General features: G+C 57.8%; 2 protein-coding genes across 4 annotated transcripts; both read right to left on the bottom strand.

Annotated features, from left to right (window-relative positions):
- Positions 1 to 1,262: 1,262 nt before the first annotated feature.
- FKBP1A (FKBP prolyl isomerase 1A) lies at positions 1,263 to 9,280 on the bottom strand. 2 transcript variants are annotated; one of them, XM_082065432.1, is made up of 5 exons: positions 9,171 to 9,280; positions 8,988 to 9,035; positions 3,427 to 3,539; positions 2,574 to 2,726; positions 1,263 to 2,254 (listed from the first exon to the last, which is right to left on the bottom strand). In XM_082065432.1, the coding sequence occupies exons 1-4, from the start codon at positions 9,205 to 9,207 to the stop codon at positions 2,598 to 2,600; spliced, it is 327 nt and encodes a 108-aa protein (XP_081921558.1). In that variant the 5' UTR covers positions 9,208 to 9,280; the 3' UTR covers positions 1,263 to 2,254; positions 2,574 to 2,597. The 2 variants fall into 2 exon arrangements, with proteins under 2 accessions (XP_081921558.1, XP_081921559.1); XM_082065433.1 differs by having other exon boundaries at positions 1,263 to 2,257.
- Positions 9,281 to 10,771: 1,491 nt separating this feature from the next.
- LOC309446252 (sodium-dependent lysophosphatidylcholine symporter 1-like) lies at positions 10,772 to 20,365 on the bottom strand. 2 transcript variants are annotated; one of them, XM_082065816.1, is made up of 15 exons: positions 20,237 to 20,364; positions 17,749 to 17,874; positions 17,307 to 17,431; positions 16,529 to 16,661; positions 16,054 to 16,132; positions 15,497 to 15,654; positions 15,332 to 15,422; positions 14,688 to 14,809; positions 14,485 to 14,568; positions 14,225 to 14,308; positions 13,566 to 13,678; positions 12,977 to 13,120; positions 12,532 to 12,708; positions 12,360 to 12,407; positions 10,772 to 11,114 (listed from the first exon to the last, which is right to left on the bottom strand). In XM_082065816.1, the coding sequence occupies exons 1-14, from the start codon at positions 20,345 to 20,347 to the stop codon at positions 12,377 to 12,379; spliced, it is 1,578 nt and encodes a 525-aa protein (XP_081921942.1). In that variant the 5' UTR covers positions 20,348 to 20,364; the 3' UTR covers positions 10,772 to 11,114; positions 12,360 to 12,376. The 2 variants fall into 2 exon arrangements, with proteins under 2 accessions (XP_081921942.1, XP_081921943.1); XM_082065817.1 differs by lacking the exon at positions 17,749 to 17,874 and having other exon boundaries at positions 20,237 to 20,365.
- Between the last annotated feature and the right edge of the window lie 2,006 nt (positions 20,366 to 22,371).

Genomic DNA, 22,371 nt, shown 5'->3' on the forward strand with positions numbered 1-22,371 from the left:
ATCACAGCCAGGAGCAGGGACACATTCTACAGCAGCCCGAGAAGGATCCACCCCAGGGTCTGTGCCGGTCCCAAACCCTCATCCCTGCCTGGAACAGCAGGGGCTGCATGGCCAAGGGGGCCGCTGGCCCCAAGCTCCCCCCAGCCCTGGCTCATCTCCAGCCAGAAGCCACGGCACCGCCTGGCACCCGTTAATGATTAAAGCAAAAAGCTTTGCAGGAAGAGAAACCCAAACTCATCCCGAGTTTCCGCCCAGAAGTGGCTGCAGCAAAGGGCAGAGTGCGGTGCTGGCACCCCAGCGGCTCCCTGCTCTGCTTAATTGAGTAGCAATTATGGGCAGTGCTAATAACTGCACAGCCTGTCCCAAATCCCACGACCCCGTGCACACCTTGGGCTCCCCAAATAGGGGCTGGAGCCCCACAGCTGCTGTTGCCCCCAGTGCCTTCCCCAGCGCCCTCCATTAAATACAAACTTTGCCCCAAACAAACCCGCTCAGGGGCTGGGACTTGACACATTATCGATCACAACCACGTTATCAATCATGGCCACGTTATCGACCGTGGAGCAAAGGCCATTGCAGAGGAGCCGGATGCCTGCAGCCAAGCTGCAGCAGCACAGGGCAGGAGCGGGGGCTCAGGGGGTCCCACCAACCAGGCACAGGGGGAATAATTGAGAAAAGCACCAAAAAAAGCCCCAAGAGGCTTTTCAGGTCCGTGGTGACCTGGCCTGCAAATACCGGCTGCTGCATGTGCAGTGTCACACATTTAAGCATCCAACCTCCAAAGGGGACCGAAATAAATACACAGAGACATCGACATGCAGCTCTGGAGCTGGGGGGACACAGGGAGCACATGTCTGTCTGTCTGTCTGTCTGTCCTTCCCGCTCCCAGTTCAGGCTGAGTCAGCCACAACGGCCAGAGGCTGAGAGGGCAATGCTTAAGAGGTTATGGTAAGGCAATTAATTACGCAAATTCCAGCAGGCCTCCATCACCTTCCCACAGATCCCAGTGAGCCCCAGGTGTCCCTCTGTGCCAGGGCCAAGCAACCAAGCAACACCCCAAGCCAGCATAGCCAGAAGCTGTGTCCTGCTGCCACAGCACCCAAAACCCCAGCACAGCACCCACAGCACACCGAAAGCCCAGCAGAGCACCCGCAGCACCTCAAGAGCCCAGCACAGCATCCATAGCACCCCAAGGGCCCAGAACGGCACCAGCTGTGCTGAGCGACAGACCAGGCGAGCGAAAAACCTCCGAGACACCGGGCTGAGAAAAGCCAGCATAAAGCGTTTTTATTGCAATAATAAAACTTGATACCTTTATGCGGTGGAAAAGGAAGTGAACGGCGGCAATTTCTCTTACCAAATGACTAGGCGGGGTGAGGGGGCAGGTGGGACAGCAGCGGGGGAAGCTTTGCATCGTTGTGAGACCAGGCAAGCGGCGATGACCAGCATCAGGTGTCAGGAGAGAACGGTCAGGTCTGCTCAGACTGGGGACAACTGGGCTCTGATGGTTCCTTTCCGGGAGGAGGGGATGGGGCATTTTCTTTGAGCTGACTCCCCACCAGCCCCTCTCCCTTCTTTTGCTGTTTTTCTTTATAGCTAAAGAAAGCTCAATGCAAGCTACTGAATTTTCAGGGCGTGGGGGGGCTCTGATGTAAACCCATCTCCAGAAAGGCAAACGGGGCTGGGGTGGGGGGAAGGCAGGTTCACTGTGAGATGGCAGAGTGAAGCAGGGGCAGAGCAGCCCCCTCTTCCCCGGAGTGACCCCCCAGGGAGCGGGGCCAGGCCCCACAGCCCCCCCTGCCAGGCAGGGACCTACACACCATCCTAACGCTACTTCGCTCTCCGCATCCATTCAGTCTCACTCTGCTATGGCTTTTGCAGCAGCAGCAATTCCTGGTTTGAAAACACCGAGAGATCTGCACCAAAATGAGTAACTACCGGGTTTCCTTTTGCTCCAATGAGTCCTATCTAAGGGCAGCCTGTCTGCGCTACTGGTAAAACGTAGTCTACACCTGGAACAAAAATAAGATTAAGAACTTGACCCAAAAAGAGTTGAGGTTTACGGTGTATAGTTTAAAAAGACATAAAAACACAATACAAGGAGGAAGAGTCAGAGGCAAAGCTTAGTGACCAAAGGCATTCAATCGGGTGTCAGGTTATACAATGAGTGTAGTGGACGATCGGGAAAAGCTCCGTACAAAGTCATGTGCACTCTTCTTGAAGCTGAGATTCTGGGTTCCTCCATGTGCCAAACCTGCTGGGAGAGAGGAGAAGCAGCATCAGAGAGCTGCCTGTTCCCTGCCTGCTCCCTGCCTGCTCCTTGCCTGCTTGCTGCCTCCTTGCTGCCTGCGGAGGAAACAGGCAGGGGACGGGCCGTGCTTACGGCAAACTGCACCGTTTAACAAAGTCAAGCCCCAAATGAGCGGGAGCACAGCCCCATCCTGCCCGTACCATCCTTCTCAAACCCCCCACTGCCACCACCCCATCCCGCCTCCTCACACCCACCTGGGACCAGAGCTGGGGCCATGAGTGTCCCCCAAACCCCAGCATCCCCCCGCTGGCACCCCCCTTACCCGAGGCCGGGGTGCTGGGGTAGGTCATTCCAATTTCATGAGCTCCACGTCAAAAATTAGAGTGGCGTTGGGTGGGATGATCCCGGGGTGGCCAGTGGAGCCGTAGGCATAATCTGGGGAGATGGTCATCTTTGCCCGCTGACCAACGCTCATCTGCAGCAGGGGAAGAAACATGGGGGTATCAGAAGATGGGCAGAGTCACCAGGTGAGTGACAGTGAGAGGGACACAGACCTGTTCCCAATCCCATCCCTACACTGGGCAAGAGCAGGGACCCAAGCTACACAAACTAAAGGGGACAGAAGAGGAAAGGGAAGAACATCAGGAGGGAAATTCAGGGAGCATGGGCTACAACAGCGGCAGGGGTTGGGATGCTCCTCACATGAGTGTTTTTAGGACAGGCAGGGAGGGCCGGACCATTCCCTAAAGCCACCAGTACCCCCGTGCTGCGTCCCCAGCGGCACAGGGCGCTGGCCGGTGTCACTCGCGTGGGCACCGCAGCCGTGCCGTGCCCACCGGGCCTCCCTCCGTGTGGGCTCCCTGGGGAGCTGGGGGCCCAAGCGCTCCCCACGCCGCCGCTCAGAGCTGACTCAGCGCAGAAATGTCACTGCTGAGTCACCGACGTGCCGTAGGTGTTCCCGGGGCCCGGCCCTGCTCCATTCCTGCCATCTGGCAGGTGGCAACGCAGAAGGCGATATTCACACCCACACCTCCCAGCGCCGAGGGGGCGGAGGGGCGGAAAACACAGGGGAATTAAAGAAAAAATAATAAAATAAAATAGAGAACGAGCTGCATGCAGCCATTTCTGCCCACGCCGCAGCTCCCCAGCCCCGCACGGGAGACGGCGAGAGGCACCTGAGCGACTCCTTCCTCCCAGCCGCGGATCACCTCCTGCTTCCCCATCACGAACTTGAAGGGCTTGTTCCTGTCGCGGGAGGAATCGAACTTCTTCCCATCCTCCAGCATACCTGGGAAGAGAGGGATGGAGATGATGGTGACACAGGGGACACACGCACGCCTGTGACCTGGCAGCCTGAGCCGGTGACAGTCACCCTGGGAGAGCTCACATAGCCCTGAGTCAAAGACATGTTGCAGCTCAGCCTCCTTTGCCCTGCGGAAACACCTGACAGGGTGGCATGGAGGGGAAAAACCCCACCAGAAACCCCCCCAGAGCATCATCCAGCCAGGCAGGACCAGCCATGGAACAGGGCAGGATTGCTGTTTCGACCTAGAGACGAGCGCTCCTCTGGGCTCCCAAGGATGGAAAAGGGGGAGCAGAAGGAAGGGAAGGGGAAAAAAACTCTTCCCCACCTCACGGCACCACTGCCAGATGTTTCACAGGCAGCAGGATCAAGCTGGCGCTTCCCATTCCACCAGCAAACACCCCTCGCGTTCCTCGCCACGGGCAGCCTTCCATCCTCAGGCACCCAAAACCACCACTCAGGGCTCCGGTGCCCCCATCTCAGCTTCAGATCTCCCCGTGCCCCCCAGCATCCCGCTGCCAAATTGCTCCCGGATCCGGGAACGATGATGGGGAGCAGCAGCACCAAGCGCTGGACACAAGTGCCCGGGGTAGCTCCCGTTCCCCCCTGCACATGCTGTATGGTGAGGGCTGAGCCAGGCTGATATCCCCAGGGCTAAATATAACTCCCTAACACGAGCAAAAGAAGAATTTCCTCCCCTCCCTTGCTCCCTGCCTGACCTTCTTGGGGAATCTCGGAGCTGGAGCTGCCTTATAGGAGCAGCAACTCCGCCGGATGGCGGAGTTGCTGCTCCTATAAGGCAGCTCCAGCTCCGTATTAATGCAGCCCTGCAATAAGAGCGATTAATAAACCCTCCTTCACCCCATGAGCAAGAGAAAATGCATTTGTGCAAAAGATGCCTCGGGGCATCTCAGCCTCGGCTCATGTCGTGACAGCGGCCAGAGCGAACGGCACACAAACCACGAGGGTGATGGGAGGCACCGAACGGAAAGAATAGGAAAAAATACATCACCTTTGCAGAGGCAACAAGCACCAAAACCTCTTGGCTGGCAGGAAGATGTAGGAGGTGGGGGCCAGCGGCCCCATGATTCAGTCAGTGAGTAAAATTAAGCTTTTAATTTCATGGGGGAAAAAATAAATCTCCGTTCCAGGACTCTGAGCATCGGCACCAGCTCAGCCGGTCAGGCTGCAACCCTGGACTTTGGAATAGTAAATCCGGAGTTTTCTCATTTCCTCCTTTCCTGGGTAAACCTCTTGTTGCTGAACCTGCTTCCAGCTCTGTCTGGCAGCGCTCCCCGCTCCCCAGCGCTGGCTTTGCTCCTGCCCAGCGGGGACGCTGGCAGCGGGGACATGGGACGGGCCATTCCGGCTGGCACAGGCAGCACTGCTGGGCTGTGACACGAGCTGACCCCGAGCTCAGTGCCGAGCCCTCGGGCGCTGCAACGAGCTGGGGCGGCTGCAGAGGGACAGGGGGACATCTCATGCCTGCACCCACAGAGGAAAAACCCCCAAGGACAAGGCAGCACAACCCTGTTTGTCACAGCAAACAGGGACCTGCAGGGCACCCGCCTGAATTGCAGTTAATGCCCCATTTGGGCGAATGTAAGTGCACCGTTAGCGGTACGCGAGGTGCTGCAGAGCCCGTGCAGGAGCGGGTGGCACTGCCTGTCCCTGCGCCGAGCTCACCTGCCCAGGTCTGGCCTCAGGAAGGCATTTGGAGCTGGCAGCGCCCTGGTCACAGAACAGAGGGACCAAGGGACAGAACTGGCTGCAGCACCCAGGGGATCGATCCCTCGGGCTGCCCTGCACCAGGAAGGTGCAGATCGCACACAGGAGCTTGTCCCTGTGCCCAGCACGGGGCTGCCGTGCTCCCCCAACCACGCCGGCAGAGAAAACAAAGCGGCTCTGATGCCTCGGAGACGGCGTCCTCGTCTCTGGCGCTTCCTCTGCCCATGAGGCTCCCGGGAGATTTCTCCAGCTCTGGACAAGCACGAGCAACCATTTCCTCATCCCTGAGCATGGAGATAACGAGATCTCAAAGCTATTACGGAGGCAAAGCATCCACTGGCAAAAGCAGTTGCCCGGCCAAGGCCCCTGGAGGAGCAACCGCCCCCAGCACAGCTCCTTGCCCATGGCCAACACTGGCCCCATGAGGACGGCAGAGCCCATGGAGGTTGGTTATGGACCCGCCTACCCCAAGTGAAAGATCTGACCACCCTGGAGGTCTTGGCTGGGCTATATGGACACGGGGGGCCTCGGAGGAACCGGGGTGAGGAAGAGCAGGAAGCTGCGGCAGTCGGGGATGGAGCAGGGGGCTCCCAAGAGCAGCCCTGGCTGGGGACGGGCGGCAGCGCAGCTCTGCCAGGTCTCTGCCACACTTGGCAGGCAGCAGCCGGGAGATGCCGGCTGCAACGTGCGATTTGGCTCCAGTCCCCCTGCCCCCGGGATGGGCAGAGGTGTCAGAGAGCGGTGTTGGAGCAGGCAGGGGCAGCCCTGGAGACAAACCTGTATGTTGGGGTTTTGCCGGTGGGATGTGGAGCCCCACCCGTGCCCCCTCCACCCCTAGCTTCCCAAAACAGGAAGGGAGAGGATGAGAAACCCTTCCCGAAAGCCGTGGGGCACCCAGGCAGCTCCAACCCCCTGCACCAGGACAGGGCTGTCCAGCTGAGGATCAACCCTCCTCCACCAGCACCCTCTGCCAGATGCTTTACACCCCAGCGCCAGAGCTGCCTGCACCAGCGCTGCCCATCACTCCCCCATCTGGACACAGGAGGGGGCTCTGCCAAGCACTGGGGGCTTTGGGAGAAGGCGCTGAGCTTCCACAACCGCTGGGCAGCCACATACCTTGGTAGGGAACACCTCGCAAACGCAGAGTGTTTGCTGCGGCTGCTCAAGCGTGGCAGCACCCAGACGTGGCAAGGGGGGGACCCACTGCCCCGGGTGCCGCATGGGCAGCACCACGAGCCAGCAGCTGAGGCTGCCCGCAGCCTGCGGCAACGCCCGGGCGCTGGGAAGGACCGTGGTCCCCAGGGAGACAGATCTAGGGGGGTCAGGGCTGCTGGCCCCCAACCCCCACCCCCATCTGCTCACTTCTGCACAGCCCTCCTGCCCCGCACCAGTTGCTCTGAGCAGTCCCGAATACATCATGGAGCTTCATCCTTGATTTAGTTTCTTTAACAGCCCTTTGTGACAGATTTCACATCACAGGCTGTTTCGGACACCCCACTGCACTGTCCCTGCTCCCCACAGCTTCAGACACGACCTCCTGCACAAAACAGGGACCCGGGACCAAAGGAAGCAGAAAGGGTCCAATTCCCAAAGCTCGCCCCAAGTGCCTCCACCTCTGCAAGCCCAGCATGAGCAACCAGGGACCCGGAAGATGCTCTGTTGTCCCCTCCATCCCCAGCACAGCCCTGCTGCACTGGGGCCATCTGTCTGTCTGTCCCTCACCTCTGGGACAAAGCAGTTGCTCTCAGTAGGGCCAAAAAACACTGAGCAGGAGCCTGGGTACACACAGAAGCAGCCGTCAGACAGCTCCAAATGCCCCTTCACCTTTAGGCCACTGGGGTTTACTTCCCCAAATATTTTGGGCTTTTTTGTTGTTGTTGTTTTTAACCGAGTCACTGCACATCCATAACCCAGCAGAGCAAGAGCTGAATCGCCGTGCACCCACCACAGTGCAGCACGGGCTGGATCTCCCCAGCATCAGCAGGTTTCGGTGCAGGAGCAGAGGGCGGCTGGGGACAGAGCTGAAGGAGCTTGGAGCGTGGCACCCCCAGCACCACGCTCTGCTGCCACCCCTGACACCGCTCTGGGCTCCGTGAGCACCATGACAAGGCCGGGAATCAAAGGTTTCTACCGTTCTGCTGTTTTCTGGCCTCTGGCAGGACAGGCTGCCGGGACCTGCGCTGCCGACACGGGCACCAGGGCCTGGAGGGGTTTGATTTCTGCTGCCTGCCGAGGTGGGGGGGCAGAAGCTGCCTGCAGAGGAACTGGGGGGGTAAAGGCCAAAAGGAGACAATAATAACAACAAAAACAATTTTAAAAGAAAAGGAAACCAGAGAACCGCTCCCACGCGCAGCGGATCGCTGCTGGGGAGGGTCTGTCAGGAGTAAGAGCACCATGGAGCACTTTGCCCAAAGACGGGGACGCGAAGGCGGGAGCTGTGCCAGGCGGGGGCCGGGGCGGGCGGCAGAGCCCCGGCAGCACCGCGGGCACGGGAGAGCGCAGCCGGGAGGGCAGGCGGGCGGCGGGGCTGGCCCCCCGGGAGCACTTGACGCCCTGCCAGCCTCCCTTTGTTCTTCCACCGGAGGAAATGGGGCGGCCGGGGGAGCCCGAGCCGCTTCCTGAGGGAAGGGGAAGGTCGGGGGAGATGGAGGAGCAGCAGATGGGCTGGACGGCCGCCCGGCTGTGCCGGGCCCCGCTCCGCAGTGAGGGGCACTCCCGGCCCCCGCCACGGGCAAGGGGAGGGCGGAAAGTGGAATCGGTTATTAGCAGAAACAGCCACAAATGGGTCAACTCGTTTTTACCCCGGAGCACAGCAGCCACCCTGCTGAGCTGGAGCTGCTCGAAGGGCAGCTGAGGGGGAGAGGAGACCCCCGGGGTGACATTTTTGAGGGTCCCAAGGTTGGGTTCTTTGCCATCAAGCTCAGAGAAGTCTGCTGGAGGACATGGTTAGAGTATGACTCTCATCGTACACCCCGACCCCTAACAGCACCTGCGCTACCCACACTGAGGTCCCCCCAGGACCGGTGCCCCCGCTGCCCACCCTAAAAACATCCTGGGGTGGGTTGTGGGTCTGGGTCTGCCCCACGGGCACCTCAGTGTCACCCCAGGAGGGAGAAGGGGCTGGGGCAGCAGGGACAGCGCTGTGGGTGCAGGGACCCTGCTCTGATACAGTGAACCCCGAATCTCGGGGGGGGTGACACTGGTGTCCCACGGGAGCACCCAGCGTGGGGGCTCTTGGCTCGGCTGCCGCCCTGGGACCCCCCCAGGGCCTCCCGGTGCAGGTGGGGGGTGTCCCGCCTGCCAGAGGTGCCCCTGCCCACCCCTTGGGCTGTCTCCCGGTGCACCCCTAAAAAAAGAGGGCTGCACCCACGGGAAAGCCGCCCCATAGATAGGGCCGTGGGAGAAACGGCTCCCATGGGGACCACCCCACGGCCACGGGGCACAGCCGGGACCCCCTTCCCCAGGAAACCTCCAGCCCCCGGCCCCACGGGGCGGGACGGGTCCCCGGCTCCCCCGGGAGCGCCGTGGCCCAGCCGGGCCGCCCACACCGGCCAGGCCCGGGGTCCCCGCAGGCTGCCAGGGCACCGGGCGGGGGACAGACCCCGCTCCCCCATCGCGTCCCTCGGTACCGGGCCGGGCGGGGGGACCCTCCCGGTGTCGGCGGGGCAGCCCCGCCCTGCAGGCCCCACGGCGGGCGGCACTCACCCGTGTAATGCACCACGCAGGTCTGGCCGCGCTTGGGGAACGTCCGCCCTGCGGGGAGACACGCACCGATCAGCCCACCGGAACCGGGACCCGCACCGGGACCGGCACCGGGATCGGCACCGGGACAGGACCGGTCCGGCGGGGAGGGGAGCGAGGAGGAGGGGAGGGCTGGCCGGGGCTCACCGTCGCCGGGGGCGATGGTCTCCACATGCACGCCCATGCCGGTGCCGGTGCCGGTGCCGCTCGCGCACCCGCAGCGCCCGCAGCCCGAGGGAGGAGGGGCCACGTGTGCGCAGCCGCCGCCGCCATAGAGCCCGCCCGCCCGCCGCCTAGAGCGGCCCCGCCCCCGGCCCCCGCCGCCGCCATCTTCCGCGCGCTGCCCCCCCAGCCCCCGGCTCCTTCCTGCCCGGCCTGGCCGCCATCTTGGCACCGCGCCGTTGCCAGGGAAACGCGGGGCCCGCAGTGAGGGAGCGGTCCAGGGTCCCCCCCGGCCGCCCCCCAGCCCTCCCGCTGCCACCGGGCCCCGCAGTGTCACCCGAGGAACCCCCCGGGCTCGGGCCGTGCTGGCTTTGCCCACTTCTCCGCCATTTATAGGCCCGAGAAGCCGCGGCCTGGCAGCTGCGGGCCCGCCCAGGCCGCCGTGCAGGCCCGTGTCCCCCGAGCCCCCAGAGTGTCACAGCAGCTCCAGACACCACTTTCAGTTATTTCCACAGTTCCTAAACCTGGGCTGTGCCTAAACTGAGAGTGTTGGCTACATGCAATGATGGCAGTCAGAGACCATCCAAGATAATATTTTATAGATATTAACGCTGCTCCTCACAGCGTTACTGGGCACACTCAGCAGAGCACACGCAGGTTTGAACAATCTCACATTCAAAATGACTTTCTTCTGGGAGCAACTGCAACTACTTTCTTTTTTTCTTTTGGTCAAAAAAAAAGAATTGCTCCGGGCACAGGATTTTTGCCTCAAAGTGTCCTATTTCCCTGCTTCAAGGACATGAACTTGAGTGTCCACAAGGGAACAGAAGTTCCAAGGACAGCCAAGGGACTGATACAAAGCCAGTACTTTCAGCAAGTGCATTAAAATGGGACAGAGGAGGTTGAGAATCTTAAAATAACAGGTCAGTTTTAATTGCTTCTGTTCCTCGCTTGCATCCTTTAAAAACTGAAATACCAATGTGGGTTTTTTTTTTTTCCTCACTTGATGCCATAGCATTATTTTTTTGTGTTAAATCTGTGACACGCAGGTGGTGCCGGTGGTCCCTGACCTTCCACAAACACACTTGTCAGCAGGGCAGATGTGCGAGGCCCAGAGGAAGATTAACGGGGGAGGAAAAGGGACCCGCTTGTGTCCCTCCCGATGAACGCTGGCTCTGTGAAGAGCTGGGCTGGTGAGAAACCGGGATCTGAAAGGGGAAAGTCCTGCTCGCTGTGAGCCCACACTAAAGCCGGTGCCTTGCGCAGACACGCACATGTCAACCACTGTGGCTCTTGCCCTGGGTGGGGTGTTTGGTTTTTGTTTTGTTTTTTACTCCTTGGCATAACCTGCTCATCTCACCAGCAAGGCAGGTCACTGCAACAGCCCACCCTTCAACAGGGGCCAGGAGCTCAGCCAGGCTCCACCATACTGCACTGCCCAGGGTCCAGCTGGGTCAGGTCAAATTCTGGTGTCTAAATCCTGGAGGAAGCACAGAGGCTGGAAATCGCATGAGTTCTGCCCAAACCGCTCTCCACCCTCTGGATAATCTCCTGGCAGAACTCACAAAATAAGAAATACCAAGAGGGAAAAGTGCAACCACCATTCATATTTAATAGTGTAAATAATAAACAGGACATTATTTGATATCAAGACGCAGGACCCCGGGCAGCAGCGGGGCTAGCGAGCACGGCAGCAGCTCCCTGCTCTGCACAAGGTCAGATCCGTCCCAAGGAGCTTGTGTCTGTGGAGATAATTCATGCTTTCTTCCGGACTCCAAACTCTCAGCAATCAGAGCATTTCCTCGATGCTCAAAGGCGCTTGTTTGTTCATAAATCCGCAGGCAGTGAGGCTGAAAGCAGCACAGTGGCAGAGGGCAGTGCATCCCAACACCTGACCATGGGCTCAGTCAGGCGATCCCAAGGAACATCCTTCACACCCCAGAAAACAAAACAACAAAAGAAGAAAAAAAGAGGATAAAAAGGAGGCCCTTTGTGTGGCTGAGAAACTGTTCTGGATCCAGACCACTGTGATGGTGCTGCAGGTGCCCTGACGCAGCTCTAAAATACAATCTACCCCATCGATCGCAAAGTTGCACCACAAGACTTCAGGCTTCAAATTAACTCAGCGCACAACTGGGGAGCAATTTGCTCAGATCCTGTTGGTGTGCACCAGACCGGAGAGCTGCAAGGTCAGCCGACGGGCAGAGACAGCTCTAGCCCTAAAAATAACCAGCCTTACTTTGCTGAACACAGGACTGAACGCAGCTCAGCGCCGCCAGCTACGACATGGCCAATTCCTCCTCTCTTCCCCCCACTGCCCCCTCACCGTTGCCAGGAGAGATGTGGGGGTGCTGAGCCGCCCTTGCAAGATGCTGCTGTGGCAGATCCAGCTCTGGGCTATGATTTAAAACCAACTCAGCTCTTCTTGGCGATCATTTGACACTTCTGTCGTTACCTGCAGACCTGGCAAAAACCAGGACAGGCTGCGAGAAACCCCCCCAGCTGCCTGGCCGGAGGCAGTGCAGCTCATTCCTGCAGCCTCGTGCACCAAGAAGTCCTGGTTTCTCCCCAGAGTGACTCAGGTGACAAGGCCCAGCAGATGGACAGAGCTGGCTGCCGCCCGGTGTCATTGTGACTGCACATGCTTTAAAACACCGCCAGCTGTGTGATTCTGTGAGCCTGAACTTCACCTTTATTCAAAGAAATTCTAACCCTTTCCCTGTGAAAGGGCAGTCTAAGCACAAAGACATGTACTATCCAGGCAGTATTTTCTCTATAAACTGGTCAAAAATAGTTTATTCTCAAAAACAATCTCTCTGTTCTTTGTGGATGCTTTCCCACGAGGTTAAGTGACACGCTTGTGCCCAGCGTGTGGGATCCCCGCTCCGAGGCTGGCGGGGCCCTTCTTGCGGCATCATGGGCTCTCCCAGAGGAGAACATGGATCTGCCGTGCCTGGAGCTGTCGGGACCTGCCAAAAGCCCAGTGAGGCCAAGCCCTGGAGAACGCAGCTCCGGCGAGGCGGCAGGGCTGGGGCTGCGGCAGGGAGGGGGTCAGGAAGCAAAACCAGCCATTGGGATGTGGGAACAGGAATCAACAGGAAGCGACAACGACTTTCCCTGACAGCAGCACATCCTGACAGCACAGCAAGTCCGTGTCCTTCCCAATAAACTCACCCGCTTCGGCCCTGTGTTTATTCTCGGTTGCCGCGCTGTAGCTGGTGCCTGTTAAAAGGAAGATGAGAAGTCTGGTGTGAGGTCAGCAGCCTCAAACACCCCCAAAGTCAGGGCTGGACCAAGGCAGACACCCAGAGTAATGCTGGGTGACCTTCAGGGAGCTCAGGCTTACCCCATTGCCTCCAGCTCCATTTTCATCTGCTTCCTCCTTTCCTCATCGATAGGATGAAGGCAGAAGATGATTATGGCAATGAGCAGGAGGCTTATTGGGATGGGGGCCATGAGAAGCTGCAGGGTGAGGACGACGGAGGGGTTGTAGGTGCAGTCTCCAGCATGGTAACCTGCAAAACTAAAGAGGAGAACAGTTTTTCTGGCTCCAGTCCCACTGGGTCACTACAGAAAGGGACACAGGCACCTCTATCACTCTGCTCTAGGGTCTGCTATCAGAGGCCCAGTTTTGGGGAATTTCCACTCATTTCTGCTGTTTGCGTTCTTGGTAGATGTCAGACGTAAAGATTTGGATACCCCTGATGCTCATTCCAGCATCTCTAGAAAACAACAGCAGGAAGTGCCTGTGCTGGGCGGACAGAGCAGGGGAGGAGGCGTTTGGGGCTTACTGCAAACTCAGCGTCGATATCCCCACAGCCAGGCCACCTGCAAACTTGTTGAAGAAGACATAAAAGGAGTAGAAGAGAGCCTCCAGGTTGAGGCAGCCAGGGTTCCTTAGCATGAAGTCGTCCACCGCATCAGGAAGCATGGACCTGGGGACAGACAGCCCCACAGACACATTGGTGACACCCCTGCTGAACTTGTCTGCAAACACTCCCAGGCCTCCCCAAGCAGCGGAGAAAGACAAACCCCATGCAGAACCCCGCTGGGGACCGTTTTGAGCCTGTCCTCTGCCGTTGGCAAACAGGCAGAGAGCGTCTTACAGAGGGTGCGGCAGCTGCCCCAGAAAAAGAGAAGGCAAACAGCGCCTTGCACAACGCCTGGCATCCTGCTGCCAACCCGAACGCACATTGAACGATGCTGCTGTGGGACTGCGGGTCACAACCACATCCCTCCCAGTCCCACCTCCACATCCCTCTACAGCCCAAAAGCTGCTGTATGGAGCAAACAGGCAGCCTTGGCACATCACGGGTGGTGCTTTCCCGATAACCTTCCCCTCCTCTCCACCTGAGAAGCGTGTTGGAGGTGACTGCTCACCACGGTAGAAGGTAGAGCACGGCCATGCTGCAGCCTGCCACCATCACCGGGAAGACGAAGGCCAGGAAGTTACGTGTCACCTGGGTGACGGCCACCAGGGCTGGGATGATCAGCTGCAGCGGAGAGAGGAAGAGAAAAAACAAAAGCACATGGGCCCTTTCTGCTGCTCACAGGTAGCTTGTACCCATCTGCCCCCCACAAACCATGGTCCCCTCTTCCCCACACGTTCCATAAGCAGAACTGCTCCTGTCCCTGGCACAGTGCAGTGTGGAGGCCCTGGACAGGCTGACATGGGGAGCAAAACCTTCCTCATGAGTAAAGGAGGGACAGCTGTGGAGGCCAGTGGAGCTGAGTGATTAAACTGGGAAGCTGGGTCTGCTTTGGCTGCAAGGAAGGTGTCTCGAGATGTCCCAGGGACAGTCCCTCAGCCTCCCTGCACCTAACTGCACAGCTCTGGAGCCACAAGCAGTGGCCAGACGCAAGAATTGCAGAGCTGCCATCAACTACTGGCTTACTCCTGTTCACCTGTGGTGCAGAGGACACTGCGCTCAGGGCCACCCTTAGCTGTCCCCAGCTCTCCTCCCCGGACACTGTGAGCAGCTGGGGACAAGGCTGTCCCCTCGCAGGGCTTCTCAGCCCACAGCTGCAGGCAAACTCACCGCCAGGCCCAGTGACGCTGCTGTTTTCTTTCCAAATCTCCCCAAAAACCACTGCCAAAAGGGAATAGAGAGGGAAGCTGTGACCTGAAGAGAAAACCAAATGGAAGTCTCAGCAATGTCCCTCAGGACTGCCAGTCTCCGCCTGGGTCACATCCTTGCAGCAGCGTGTGACTCCCCGAGGCTGAGCTGCCTGTGCTCAAGGGCTGGGGTGATCCAGGGATCAACTCTCCAGCAGGAAGATCTCCTTGGGGCTCACTTACCAACATGATAAGCACTAAATGCTGGAACTTCCCTTCCAGCCCTGCGGCGTGAGTACAGAAGAAGGCAAAGATCCCCTGTGTGATCTGGGAAAGCAATGGGGAGATGTTCGTGGCTGGGGGACCAAGTTCGCTGTTTAGATAACTTGCCTGGACATCTCATCCCCCAAGGGATCTCATCCCTCCTGCAGCGGCGGGTCTCTCACCTGGAAGGCCAGGGACGCAAAGAGGAAGCCAGACAACAGCTGAGTGTAGGGCTTGTGTCCCACCATCATCCTCAGGCAGCTGGTGAAGGGCAGCTCAACCTTCCCCAGGGGGCTGAGGGGCCCTGAGAGAAGAGACAGCAGCACTGGCACTGGAGTTGCCAGAACAAGCGTGATAGACGGAAGGCACTGCGGAATCGCACCACTGTGCCTGGGATGCAGCTCGGCTGGGTGAGGAGCTGTCGGAGTCTGTCATCTTGGGGCAGAGACAACAGCCATGGTGTGAACCACAGGCAGGATTTTACTTCTTTTTACTGCACATGCGGGCTGGTCTGTGTAGCTCCACAGGCTGCGTGTTGGTGAGACCCATCCACTGTGAAGCAGTGAACTGCAGTGAGCTGCAGACCTTGTCCCAGCCCATGGCTCCATGCGGAGGAGCCATCCTTTCTCCAGAGCATCTCCCCTCTCCTCTGTAGGAGCAAGATGCTGCCAGCACAGACCGAGGGGCTCAGCATCCATGAGCCACACACCCCGAGAGCCATCCCCTCACAGGAGCCCATCTCCTTCTGCCTCACACCTTCCCTGTAACATCCTCACCATCCGCTGCCACTGGGCACCCTCCAAATTTAATCTTAAATGGACTTTACCAGGCTGCTCCCTGACTCCAAAGATGAGAATCAGACAGGACAGGCAACAGATCGAGCCTAGGACCAGGGATGCCAATATGTAGGCCCTACGCTGGAAAACAAGAGCTGGTTCCAGTGACAAGGCGGGTACCACGGGAGGAGCGGGGCAGACGGGTCAGCCCTTACCGTGTTCTCCAGAGAGTCCGTGAGGCTGTGGGTGCTGGTGTTGTGCAGGGTCTCGTTGGACACGGAACAGCCGTTCATCATGCGGGCATGGTAACTGCCCACAATCTGCCCCTGGATTCCTGACCCGAGGAGCGTGCTGAACACCTCCATTCCCATTCCTGCCAGGATGACCAGGAGAGAAACCTCGGTCCCACTCCCTGGCTGAAGGGACACATCCCTCAGGGTAAGACCAACTTTGGGAATGGAATTTGAGACACTAACATCCAGAGCTGCCCCAGAAGAAGAGACCTGCTATTTCTACTTGCTCTGATTTTTTCAGCAGTAAATACTCTTGATGTTTGAAACTAATAAATCTGGGTCCTGACTCTCCTAGGGATGATGCAAATCTAAGAAGTGTTTCTGCAGATAAATTCTTTGCAGAGGATGACTGGTTTCATCCCTGGTTTACCCCATGCACTCTGCAGGCTGTTCAGAGCCAGAGGAACTCATTCACCTCTCCTTTGGGGGGGCCTCCCGGGAGCGCGGGCAGCCAGGGCTGCAGGGGCACCCACACTCACTGTAGGCAGTGGCTGAGTCACGGTCTCTCTGGGTTCCTCCCAGGAACATTGTCAGGGATGAGTACGGCACGTGGTGACACTAGGGAGAGAACAGTTCAAGCAGCCCTGGCTGCTTCTTCCCTGGTTTGCTGCTTGTGACCCCCACTCGTCCGTACACACAGCAGGTAAGGATGCCACCTGTGTCACCCCTGTGCACTGGTGGCTTTTCACCCTTTTCTGCTGTGATTTGCTGTGTTCCCACAAACCAGTGACGGGGAAGTTCACATCAGCACATACAGGCAGTCCAGCTGAATCCCCAGCATTAAAACACATTGTTCCATCCCACCAACCCTGCAGGGCTGGTCTCTGCCATCCTGCACCCCCACCGCTCCCTGTCCCTTCCTGGAGAGGCAGGGACAGCCCAGCTGACCCTGTCCCGGTCCCTTGCAGTACAGGATGATGTGTCAGACAGAGCCTCAGGCACCGTGTTCCTTACAGTCATGCAAGTCTGGAAGAAGCTGTACATGAACAGGTACCACAGGAATTTCAGGGAGGCAGGGGTGGCATCCGAGAGGGTAGACCACGTCAGACAGTAGCAGAGCACCCCGAACGGCATGGAGCCTGCGATCCTGGGGAGGAGGCAGAGCTGGTCAGATGTGACCTGCAGATAAGGTGGTCACGCTTGTCACTGCACAAGCTGAGGTACAGAACAGCGTCTTCCCCAGCCCAGAAAGACCAAGATCTGTGAGAGGAAACACCTTTGCTCTAGTGAGTGTCCATTGCTCAGCCTGGGAGGGCTAGATACAAACACTGAAACAAGAGCTAATGTCTAAGTTGTCAAGCATTTCCTATTCTCGTGCTTAGCTTCTTTGAGTCCTTGCCCTGCAGCAGAACCTTGGGGCAGCAGTTACTCTCTGTGTGCGAGATCTGCCCATGGTTGGAGCCTGAGAATCTCCTGGCACAGCTGACGACCAAACTCTGTATGTGCCACTATGCAAGACTCAGAGCACTGAACCCCACAGTCCCAAAACCACAAGGACTTGGAAGCAGCAAGTGTGCAGGTTTGCAGAACACTCCTCTGCTGCTGCAACAACACATGGACCCCACTGCAAACGATGTTATCTTTAGTGTCCTTGCGATGTTAAGCTTTTGTAATTCTCCATAAGCCACAAACACATTAAATTCCCAGTGAGGCGCCCCAGCTGCCTTTTTGTGCCAGCACTGAGGGAATTTGAGCCCACAGACCCTCCCAAGACTCCAGCCTGGACACTCACCATGGGACCAGCTTGCCATATTTTCTCCTTGGGCTCTTGCTGACCAGGAAGCCGATAGCAGGGTCAGTAACCGCATCCCAGGCTCTTCCAAGGAAAAGGATCAAAGAGGCATGGATTGGCTCCAGCTGGGGGGAAATGGAAACCACAGCTCGAAAAGAAGTCCTGGCAAAAAGCTGTGAGCAGCCAGCATGAATCAGCTCGCTCTAGCCAACACTTTATCTGCATCTCCTGGAGACCGCTCTGAGCACTGAAATGGGTCAGAAACATCTCGTCCATGCCCACCAACAATATTTTCATCACAAGATTTTGATCTGGTGTGAACGCCTAATTCTGACAAGCATTTCCAAGGGCTTGGGCCACCCACCAAAGTCTACTCTTGCCCAGTCTGCTGAGCCTAAGCCAAGCCCCTTTGCAGATAACCCCATCTCATGTGGCTGCTCACCTGCACAACATCCAACAGGAAGATTTGGAAGAAAAGCCCAAGCGTGTTGCCTGTCATCTGGTAGGGAATGCCCCCGATGGCGTAGCAAACCTTTCCGCAGAGCGTCAGTCCTGGCCTGTCCTGGAGCCGAGACACCGGGGAACAAACCCACCTGAGAGCAGATCCACAGTGCTGGCTGCCAGCTCAGCTCCAGCCGCTGCTCGGCCACCTGCTGCATTCTCCGAGGGACATTTAAACCCTGACTCATGTCATAACCCCCTCAAGACACGTACCTGGCCTTTAGCTGGGCATCCCTCGACCTGATATCCACACACAAGGTGCCACAGGGTGCTTCCCCGTCTGCTGGTGATCTCAGTGGGTCAGGGTGCAGGGCCCTGTGCCCAACCTGCCCTCGGGGCTCCTGAGATCCCGCTCAGCAGTTCCATATTCTTCACAAGCCTCCGGGGTCTCTTTGAGAGCCGCCCTGAGGTTCTGGGCATGCCGACAGCCGCTCTCCTCTCCCCAGCCCATGTCCACTCCTGCAGCAGCCAGAGCCCCAAGGCAAGAGCCAGTCAGCGGGCAGCTGCCTCATGTGCTGGTCTTGGGCTTGTCACCAGGGTCACATCCCCGGCGTTTCACCTTGGTTCTCCTGGAGACATGCTTGCATGAGATCACAGGCTGCTAACGAGATCCATATCTAACAGCAGACACAGAGCTATCTGTTGAGCTGGTCTAACGTTCTCCTTTCCTGTTCTATTGAGCCACAATCCAGTGGTTCAGGTTCTTTAATATTAAAAAGTATAAATTGCATCAGGTGTAACATGACTGTAATGGAGGCAGTTCAAGGAAAGAGACTGCAAAGGCCAGAGCCCAGGGGATTTCTATAGATGAACAGGAACAGCACAAGGAACATTTCAGCACACAGGAAAAGGGCTGGTGGCAAAGCCTCTCTTTTATTTGGATGTGATTAGGTTTAATAAATACCATACCAAGCCTCAAGTATCTGGCAAGGTCCCAGCAGCAACCTACAGCACTGCCTTCCTCCCAGCACCAAAACGAACTCGCTTTCTAGTGCGATGCACCTCGGCATCACGTAGGGCCGGGAGCACGCTGCAGAGCGCAGGGTGAGAGCATGTAGGAACCAGATAGCTTGTCCAGGCTCTGCTTTCCACACTCCCACCAGCAAACCAGGGCTAGAGGGGGGATGGGGTAAGCAGTGGTGGGGTCACAGGTGCTGCCCTCCCACCTCAGCACAGGCTGCCTTGGGTGATGCTCGGGGCTGATGCACTTGTCAGCATCTCAGGTTCCTGGTCTACACCACATTTCAGCTTTTCTGATCACTGAGCAGCTCTGGCACTGCTAAGATGTGGCAGGCAGGTTGCTGTCCTGCACCCCAAAAATGCACAGCCATTTCTGGAGAGACGCAAAAGGTTCCCCTGTTCATGATGGGCAAACGGCCACCCCGGGCGACGGGCCTGGACCAGACATGGCGATAAAAGTCTGCGAGCTCCTCCAGCAAGAGCCCTGCAGAAGAGCGGAGCGGGCATGGACGCTGGGCACAGACGGAGCTGTGCAGGAGCTGGGCTGAGGAACAGGCTGCGGGGTCACATCATGGCTGGGTAACAAGGAAGCTGAGTCAGGGATCGCTTCAGATTCCCACTTGCCCTCATCTCTTGTGAGGTGAGGGGGCAAGTTTGGGCTGGAGATGACTTGCTGTGTCACTAACGTCACCCTCAAGGGAGGACAGACCTTCATTGTGACAGTCCTAGAGAGCAGCTTCGGAAAACACAGACACAATCCCAACAAAACAGCATTCCAGAAGGCACCAAGTGCCTTTCCCTTGTGCAGCGATTAGCAATAACTCCTCCACAGCCCACGCCACGCAAAAAGCACTGACGCTGCTGTGCTCACCCAGCTGGAAGGCCCAGTCTCCCCCTGCACCCCCAGAGCAGAGCGCCTGCTGTCCCCTGCCAGGTCACCTGTCCCCTGCCAAGTCACCTTTGCAGCTTGTGCCTCCCAGCTGCTGCTCCCACTTCACTTTCTACCTTTTACTGCACACAGTGGGAGCTGGGTCTCTCATCTTTCAAATTGCAGCCCAACCTCATCCCGCAGGGATGGCTGAAGCATTAGGCTTGCAGCACCGCTGAGGAGCACTTATACAACATCTCGTTTCCACTACAATTCTGCTTCTAAAATTACAAAGGCATTTCTCCCGGCTGTAAGGTTTTGTGACAGCTTTTGTTCCCTTTGTGCTCTCAGCAGGTAGGACGGCGCTCTGCACGTCTCTGTGCCTGCTTCTCTGAGAAGTCAGCAACAACAACAAAACGCGGAGCTGTGCTTTAACAGCGTGTTCTCAAGCTTGAGTCATCAGTGCTTGGAAACACCCCCGCAGCCGCGGCTGCTGGAGCCGGGCAGGCTCTGCGTGGGCGCGCGTGCTCGCGAGGGTTCGCGTGCACCGGGAAGCGCAGTTCTGCGAGTGAGAAAGAAACACCTGGGACACTGATCTTACCTCTCTGGGGACTCTCCTCTGTGGGAGAGCTCCTTCTTGGGTGGACCTATGCAGCACAGCATCATCGTGAGCACCTGGATGCATGACTGCAGACGTGTCCTGCAGTGGCATGTGGTGGGGACGCAGAACCTTCCTCGCCCTTGGTGAGCAAGATGTCGCCTCGTATGTCAGAGAGCAGAGCGCAGGCACAGACCAGAGCCGGATGGAGATTTGACAAGAGAAGATACAACATCTGTGGGGCCCCAGGGGTGGCTCATGGAGGGGAAATGACTGGTGCTGAGGGAGGAGCGCGGCCAGACCCTGCCCATGGAGGCAGAACTGGCAGCGCTCACAGGGCAGCGGATACTCAGGAGCTCCCTGGCTCTCTGCAGTCAAGCAGAGAAACCCAGTGCTCTTCAAAGCTCAGGCTGGTCCCGCACCTCCTCCCCATCCCAGGGCTGCTGCCGCACCGAGATCTTAGGGGTGCGGAGAAGAAATCCTTGGCCTGAGCTCCAGACCACTGCAGGAACACGCTCCAGCCACCCCGGGGCTCCTGCCTCAGCACCAGCAGCCACCAGCTGCAAAGAAGCAGCCTGTCAAACCCAGAGTGAGCAAACAGAGCACTGGAGCGGGCAAGAAGAGGGCAGCAGGAACCTTTCTCCCAGCTCTGGCTCCCTTTTTGGGCCTGCAGAACGCCCCTGCCCCTTTACTTTGACGGCTGCGAGGTGTTGGCACTGCCCTCGCCCATGACGGTGTCACTTGGAGCAGCGTGGGATGCATTTTCCTTTCTCTGTTAAGTGACATCTGCAATTAACAGCCTCTCACAGCCTGTGAGCTCCCGAGACATCTCCCGTGGCAATGCAGACCCCACACTGTCTGTTTTAGCCTGGGGACCAGAAACGTGCTTTTCTCAGTCCCCTTTTGCAGAACCTTCATCGTCCACAGAGCCCAGCAGCCTCGGCGTCACAAACCGACAATTACTCACGCATTAAGAGTGGCAGGAGCCCAGTTACTCAGTGCCGGCTGTGTGGGAGCAGCCGAGTTCCCAGTGCTCACAGCGCACAGCCCAGCACTGGCACGAGCCCTTGGCAAAGCAAAGACGGGGAGAAATCAGCCTCAGAGGGCACAAAGTGTGGCAGAAGAGGGATGGCACAGCTGCCCTGCCTGCTGCCCGTCGCTTTGGCTCGGCTGCTCAAGAATACGCTTCTTGAGCCAGATCAACCTCAACCCTCCAAGACTGAACTTATGTGCAGCAGCCAGGGCAGAAGAACAGAGACCAAACCCTCTCCTCACTCTGCCCCCAGGTCACCGAGAGCCCCGGGAGTGTTAAATCCGTGTCAGCGTCTCTGCAGCACCCTGGGGAACACGAGCACCGTGAACTGCGAGGTTCATCACAACGCTGGTGAAAAACTGCGTCATCTTCAGCTCAGCCTCCAGTGGGGGGTTAATCTAAAATACCTGAATTTCGCAGGGCTGAGTCAGAACTTGGTTAATAAGCCACAGTACAACTGAGTCAGCGGCATCTCTCTTCACTGCTATTTTACTGACAACCCAGATAACAAATATCACTCACGCCAGACCACAGCCGGTGCAGAGGGAGCCAAATCCCTGTCTCCCACCAGCAGATCTTAGCATACATCTCTATAAGAAAGCAAAATACATCTCTCCCCACCCAAGAGGAAAGGGGAAATTCAAAAGGAAATATTAAAAACCTGTGTTTTTTTTTTCTAGGCCGTTTTGCACCCACTCACCACACACAGCTACATTTGGACAGACGCAAAGTACCTTTGGAAATTGTACTCAGCACTTAATTCTCTGGCTCTTTGGCTCTCATTTACTCCCCAGGTGCAAACAGCTGCATTTTCTGCACACAGTAGAGAGCCCAGAGGTGAGCAGCAATTACCGCCCCGGGCAGCTGTGAGCTCTCGCTCCTGGCTTCGTTCAGTGTGCAGTTCCCTTCGGCACGAGGAAAGTTGCTTTCTGCTCGCCTCAGAGCCGCCCAGTGCCTTGTGTCGCGTTGCACGGTGCTCTACAGGAGCTGGCATTACTGGTGGGTCGGGATGAGCTCTCACGACGGCTGGTGCAGCATGGGGAGCTCACCCCCCCTCTGCTCAAGAGCGGGGGTCAGCATGGAGCTGGAAAGGCAGATTTTGGTG

Source organism: Streptopelia decaocto (genome assembly GCF_964273445.1).
Source record: "Streptopelia decaocto genome assembly, chromosome: 14".
Lineage (NCBI taxonomy): Eukaryota > Metazoa > Chordata > Aves > Columbiformes > Columbidae > Streptopelia > Streptopelia decaocto.